A 7,048-nucleotide genomic window follows, 5' to 3' on the forward strand; every position below is an offset into this window, starting at 1 on the left:
CAAAAGCTTTAACAGTAACTCTAGTGATTGTAGTACAGCCTCCAGTAGCATTACCATTAGTACATATGAATCATAGTCTAAAACTTGGTGCTTATGATTAGGTTATTGATCTGGCTGTTAGTTGCCCATAGATTAACTAAATGTCCAGGTAATGTTTTAGTCAAGATGTGGCACAGGTGAAACATGTCATAAAATTCATCAATCAGTAAATTCTGTGTGAATCATGGTTCTCATACAAAGTACCTTGATATTGATAGTTGATGAATTATTTGTTTTATATGTATATATACACATTTATGTAGAAGTATGTATATATTTGTGTGCACTGTTAATAGCTTTGTGATAAATGCTTTATATATTCCTAATCAACTCATAATTCGGAAGTAGTCTTCTCATCCCCCCTCCTGTTCATAATCATTATTATATTTGAATGGTAAAATGCTCTACGAGATTGATACTATGATAGAAAAATGCACAATGTACACACTAGATTTATTGAAAATGAGACAGCAGTTTCAGAGTTCTAATGGATTGCATCTTCAAGTCTGAAGATGGAATCTAGGAGGATTCCAAAACTTTTGTCTCATTTTCAATAAATCTGCTTTGTGTGTTTTTCCATCATTATTATATTTTTATTAAGCACATGTCTCTTGAATATACTGTTAGTCCTGGGCTGCATATGTATGTGCTTTTCTCTTGCATTGGTTACTGAATGAAATTTAATTGAAATGGATGATGTAGTTGAAATGTAAATGAAATGGATGACACATTTAGATACCTGTATGTAACATTACAGTGGTGTCATTAAGAATTAAAGTAATATTTTATTACCTGGTTGTCCCATTGTGAATAAAGGAGGGTAGATGGTGTTTCATTTCACATTATATTGTTGTCCTTGTTAAATAAAACATTCCAAATGATTTTGGGTGGATATCAAGTATACATAGCAATGATAAGTGATATGAGATTAGCAGTGGTGATTTACTGTTTCTTGCATATATAGTCCATTTGTGATACATATATTGCTTGAATTTGTGAGTCATGGTAAATACCTTTGACATAAGCTTGAAAAGTGGATAGATTATATTCAACATCTATGAGTCTCAGATCTTAGATATTATCATTATTAAATAACATTCAATGTTCTGAACTTGACTGATAGAACAGTTATTTTGTCCCAGTGATCCATTGATAAATAACATTAGAGTGATGCCTACCATTTTCCTTGAACCCTAGTTTTGTGAGCACAAAGGAGTACTTGCTCCTCATTAGTCATTTTTTGCACAATTGAGCAGTAGACACTTAGCCCATTATTTATACTGTATTGTGGTTTTGATATGCAGTTAATTTCAGGTATGGGTGGTTAATTTGTAGTCTATTTTCTTCTTCTTTTTAACATACTCTGTATTATTTAGATCATAGGTATTTAAATTTAGGTAATGTTAACCAGTAATTATTATTTTCACAATAAATTTAGTGGGTTTTGCCTTATTGATGGGAGTACAGAAAGGAAGACAGTTAATCAATCATATCTTTGAGGCATTTTGGTCATTTCGTTCTTACCTTGCCATTTCTTCTCATACGTTCACATTGTGCTTCAATTTCTTGTCTGTTCCAGGAGCACGCTAGGAGTCTTAGAGCTTTTGAACTATTTGGCCTTCTCGAGTAATATATTTTCAATCAAAAGGCGTGTTATTATGCAAATTGCTTGTCAGTATTGCTTACACATATATGGCTCCACAAGTGTTCAGTCACCAAGGAGTCAGTTACTAGGCTTACCAGACACCTGTTTACCCCATTCTTTTAATTTCTGGAAAATTAAGAAAAAAATTGTTAATGTTATTATTACTTTTAATAATATTATTAACAGTAATAATAATAATTATTATCATTTACAGTACTAGTAATAACAAGAGATCTTTTAGAAAATTCAGGGAGTACAGAAAATAGGTGAGATCAGGTATGCTAAATGTCTTAAAATCTCTATCTAACCCTCTCAAAAAGACCCTGAGTTGATCATTAGGCATCAAGTAGGAAAGCCTCTTTGCTTTCTCTCTCCTTACTTCATGTTGGTTATGTATTTCAGCTGGTGTTGAGCGACGTACTGGGTGTGGGGTTGCAGGTGCTGGATTTTACTATGAGCTATATGCCCACTTCTATGCCATATGTGCCATTCCCTGCACCGTCACCAACACATCAGCCGTGCACGTAGGTGATGCCATAGATCACCGTGATCACATGTGTCACTCTAGTGCTGCTGGATTAGTGTTTTTACATCTTGTAGGGTCAAGACTTCAATAGGCTTTCTGCAAGGAAATGCTAAGGCATAATACATAATTTCAAACCTTGATAAATGGTTTGGGGAAGGAAGGTGTACTGTAATGCACATCTATGTCATTCCATGAAATATTTTTGTAATGACTTTTATCCTTTCTAAGATAAGAAAGTATGGTTGATTCTCTGCCATTGCATATATTATGTTCAGTAGAAGTACTGTTTAGGAAAAAGTTTACAAATAGATTACACTTACCATGCTCTTGCTACTTGCTTTAAATGGCTTCTATTAGCCGTTTCAAAATGACTAGAAACTGGTGTGTTTTATGCAATACCTTTAATACATCACCCAGTATAGGGCCAGTCACATTAATCTGTTCTGTCCAGGGATCCCTTTACAGAACTGGGTGCTTCCCTTGCTGTAAATGGATCTGAGATGAAAATCCCTCCACAGAGCGAAAACGCTATGTTGGTATTTGATCCCTGCCTAGAGCTGAAATATATTGCTGAAACAAAAACTATAGTATAATTACTGGTAAACTCATTACTTAGAATCTTAAAAAAAAAAAATCATATATCATGATAAAAACAAACTTAATATTAGACACAAAGATATATTGCAATGAACAACCATTATTAAATGTTTATACACAATTCAGATAAACGTACATTTGACTAATGAACATAAACATCAACCCACTTCGACATGCCAAAAGCATGGAGCTCTCTTCGGAAGTTATTTATTCCTTGTTGGAGAAAGTGAGAGTTAAAGAGCTGTTGTGGAACACCAGTCATAAGGATTACAAAAGCAGGAATGTGAAAAGAACATTAATGGGTGAAATAAGCAATGAATACCCAAGCTATTTACATCAACTCTCCACAAATATGCATATTTCACTGTTCCTGACCCTGTTATTTTTACCACACATTCTTAATCTAAAATATAAGTAAATCTTAGATATAGTAATGGTATGCAGCCGTAAACCATATCATATTAGTGTCCGAAGCACACTTAATATAGTATGACCAATTCCTCTCGGTAGCTGACCAGACTTTGGCTATCCTATCTGGGGATCCTAGGACAGAATAGACTAGTGTGACCTTTGCTTATGCAAGAAAATGCCACTATTTCATATTGTTAAAGAGCATATTCATTATTTACCCTTTATATGCAAAACATGTAACAGTTCTAAACAAGATTCAGATTTTGTTTTGTTTTGTTTTGGTTCTTCAAATCTTTTAGGAATGCACATTTATGTTTCCCCTTTGTTCATCTAAAAGTAAATCAAGAATATTTTAAATTTCTAGATTTACATATATGATATATGGCTCTATTATCAGTAGATTTATTATGGCAGAAAATTTAAGTATAGATTCACCTTCCAAAACATTTTGCAGAAAAATTTTGCAGATTGTATTACTTAATACTCAAATGAGCTGAAAGTGATGACTTCCCTGTCTTGTACAGTGTTTGTTTTTAAGCCTTTAGTGTTCAACATGATATCAGTTGCCCTACATTTATGCCATTATTACTGTTATTATTATTATTATTATTATTTTTATTAATATAAATATACGTGTAAGTATAGATAGATTAACCTGTGACAACACTGTTCAAAACAGTAGAGTAAATAGTAAAGCTGGCAGTTTTGGGAGGAAATCATAAGTATCTTCCATCAAAACTCAGATGGGTTATATTTTTGGAAAATGTTTGCCGTTCTCTGTAATTTTGAGGAAATACATGGTACATCCTGGATGGATATGAATTTTTAGTAGTAGTGTACTTCATAAAGTGTCATAACATATTTGGCTATACTTAAGACTAGACTTGGACTAGTGGTTTATATATATATATATATTATATATATATATATATATAATATAAATATATATATATATAAATAATAAATATAAATATATATATAATAATATATATATAATATAATATATATAAGATATATATATTTAAAATAATAATGATATATATAAAATAGATAATTTATAGATTATATATTAATATATAATATATATAAAATTTATATATATATATTTATATATATAACTATATATATATATATATATATAATATATAGATATATAATATATATATATAAAATTATATACATGTATATATATGATAAGATATGTAATATAAAGATGATTTTGACTATACATATAGATATTAAATTTAATATATATATATTATATATATATTTTATAATATAAAATTTTATATAATATCTATATATTATACATATAATCTATATATATTATAATATTTATATATAAACCTATATAACATAAAATATATATATAATATATTTTATAAAATTATATATATATATATATATATTATATATATATATATAATATTATATATATATTATAGTAATATATATATATTATTGTATATATATATATATATAATGTGTGTGTGTAATATGTATATATATATGTATATATATATGATCTATATATTATATATATATATATATATATATTATATATATATATATGTGTGTGTGTGTATATAATATGTGTGTGATATATGTTGTTATTATAGGGGTGGTTATAGTGTGTACTATATGTGTGTGTATATATGTATATAATATATGGTGTGGTATATTATGTGTATATATATGTATATATTATATATCGTATATATTATTATTAGACTATATATATATATATGATATATGTGATATATATGATAAAACATATGTAATTATTAAGTAATTATCATTACATAATACATATCTATACATATATAATACATATATATCATATATATACATAGATATATATATATACATATATATATATTTCATATATATATTCTACATCCCATAAATATATATCATATATATATACATATATGTATATAACATAATATATTATACATATATATATATACATGTATATATATACATGTATATATATCATTAATATATACATATATATATAATATATATATAATTATATATATATATAGTATATATACATTATACATATACATATACATATACTATAATATATATAATATACATATAATAATATATATATATATATATATATATTATAATATATATATATATTATATAGACGCGCGCGCACGACACACACACACCACACAACACACACACACACACACACACACACACACACACACACACACACACACACACACACATATATATATACCAGAAACATTGTTGACTGTACTTATGACAGTATTATTTATTAGGTAATTTGATAAGTGAATTATTAGTTATTAGTTTCATGTTGAAGACTTAATCTGTTGCTTCCAAGCAATAATTATCCCCATGTGTGGGAATGGCAGGACATACAGTTTATTAATTGTGTTTGCATACAGATGGCTCCACTATTACTTAGTCAACTGGGAGTTGATTTACAAGTCTAATGTATTTATCTGTTTTAAAGTTCTTTTTGCTATTATTATTTTGATAACATTATGAACATTATAATGTCAGTAGTAATAACATTATCAATATTAATAGCAGTAGAAAAAAGAGATTATTCAAGGCATGGGAAAATCAAGCAAGGTCACTTAGGGATTATTAATTGACTCCTTGGTAATTGAGCATTTGAAGAGCCATCTGTGTGCAACAAAATCACAAAGAACAGTACATGTCCTTGTAGCAAAAGGGTTAACACCCATGCAACATTTTTTGTATAAATTGGAATCTAATAGGTGATAGTAAAATACTAAATTTTAAGAAATTGTAGCCCACATAAACAATTTGTGTTTTTCTTTCAGAATGAGCGTCAGCCCGCCCGCTGGTGGTATTCCTTCTCCCAATTCTGCACTTTTAGCCTCGGTGGAAATGACTGATGATCCTGTCACCAAAGCCGTAATGGAAAATGTTTTAGGACGTTTGCCAACTAAAAAGCCCAGGGTATGTTTGACCTCTATGCCAGTTGAATCAGAAAAGGGGAAACAGATATAGATACCAATGTTGCTGATAGATGATTAATTTCTCAATATTAATAGTTAATTTACTGAGTTTTATTCATATTTAAAAGCTATTACCAGTTAAGATGAAAAGATTAATTCTCAGATTACAGCTCTTCACTGTAATTTAATCTATCCATCTTTCCCTTATAAAAGAGCTGGGGATGGAAAGATAGTAAATACAGTTAAAAACATGTGAAGTGCATAAAATTCTACATGTGAAAACATAGGACAGAGCAAAGATAAATACTGAAGGTAGAATTTAGTATTTTTGTTATATTCTATTATCATATGGTTCATGTTTCAGACTACTGTAAAATGTGATGTCTGCAATTTGGAATTTGCTTCACAGACAGTTTTAGATTCCCACGTGGCTGGCTACAAACACCAGCGTAAGGTAAGGTTTTTCTTTTCCATTTTATCTAAAATAATGTTCATAAGAATTTTTCTTTTTCTTTTCTTTTTACTGTTCTTTTCTTTTTTTAATTTTCTCCTTTGACTATCTGTTAAGGGACAACTCTTAACCCATTGCTGACAGGCATGTCATGTACGTACATGCCTTGCCCACTGTGAGTTTACTTTATTGTTTTTATACATAATGCCTACACTTGTACAAAGTCACCAATGAGCCCATTATGAGTACTGCCTGTCTCGCCCATTTACCCTTTTCCTTGAATTACGAAAATATTTTATGTTATCTTGTTTGGCTTTTACTAATGTTTATAACATTTTGGTCATTATAATGTCTGTAATAAAGATAACCATCATTATTCATAGTATTAGTAAAAAATATGGTTTTCC

General features: G+C 28.9%; 1 protein-coding gene across 4 annotated transcripts in view; it reads left to right on the forward strand.

Moving 5' to 3' along the window:
* LOC119589969 (zinc finger protein 385D-like) overlaps window positions 1–6,644 on the forward strand; it is a gene marked incomplete at its 3' end in the record, with an annotated part of 12,231 nt that extends 5,587 nt beyond the window's left edge. For 2 of the 4 annotated variants that reach the window (XM_037938662.1, XM_037938660.1), the window contains 2 exon segments: window positions 6,053–6,191; window positions 6,555–6,644. In XM_037938662.1, the coding sequence (XP_037794590.1) occupies window positions 6,054–6,191; window positions 6,555–6,644 (228 nt within the window). 4 annotated transcript variants of the gene reach the window in all.
* Between the last annotated feature and the right edge of the window lie 404 nt (window positions 6,645–7,048).

Source organism: Penaeus monodon, chromosome 26 (assembly GCF_015228065.2).
Source record: "Penaeus monodon isolate SGIC_2016 chromosome 26, NSTDA_Pmon_1, whole genome shotgun sequence".
Classification (NCBI taxonomy): Eukaryota; Metazoa; Arthropoda; class Malacostraca; order Decapoda; family Penaeidae; genus Penaeus; species Penaeus monodon.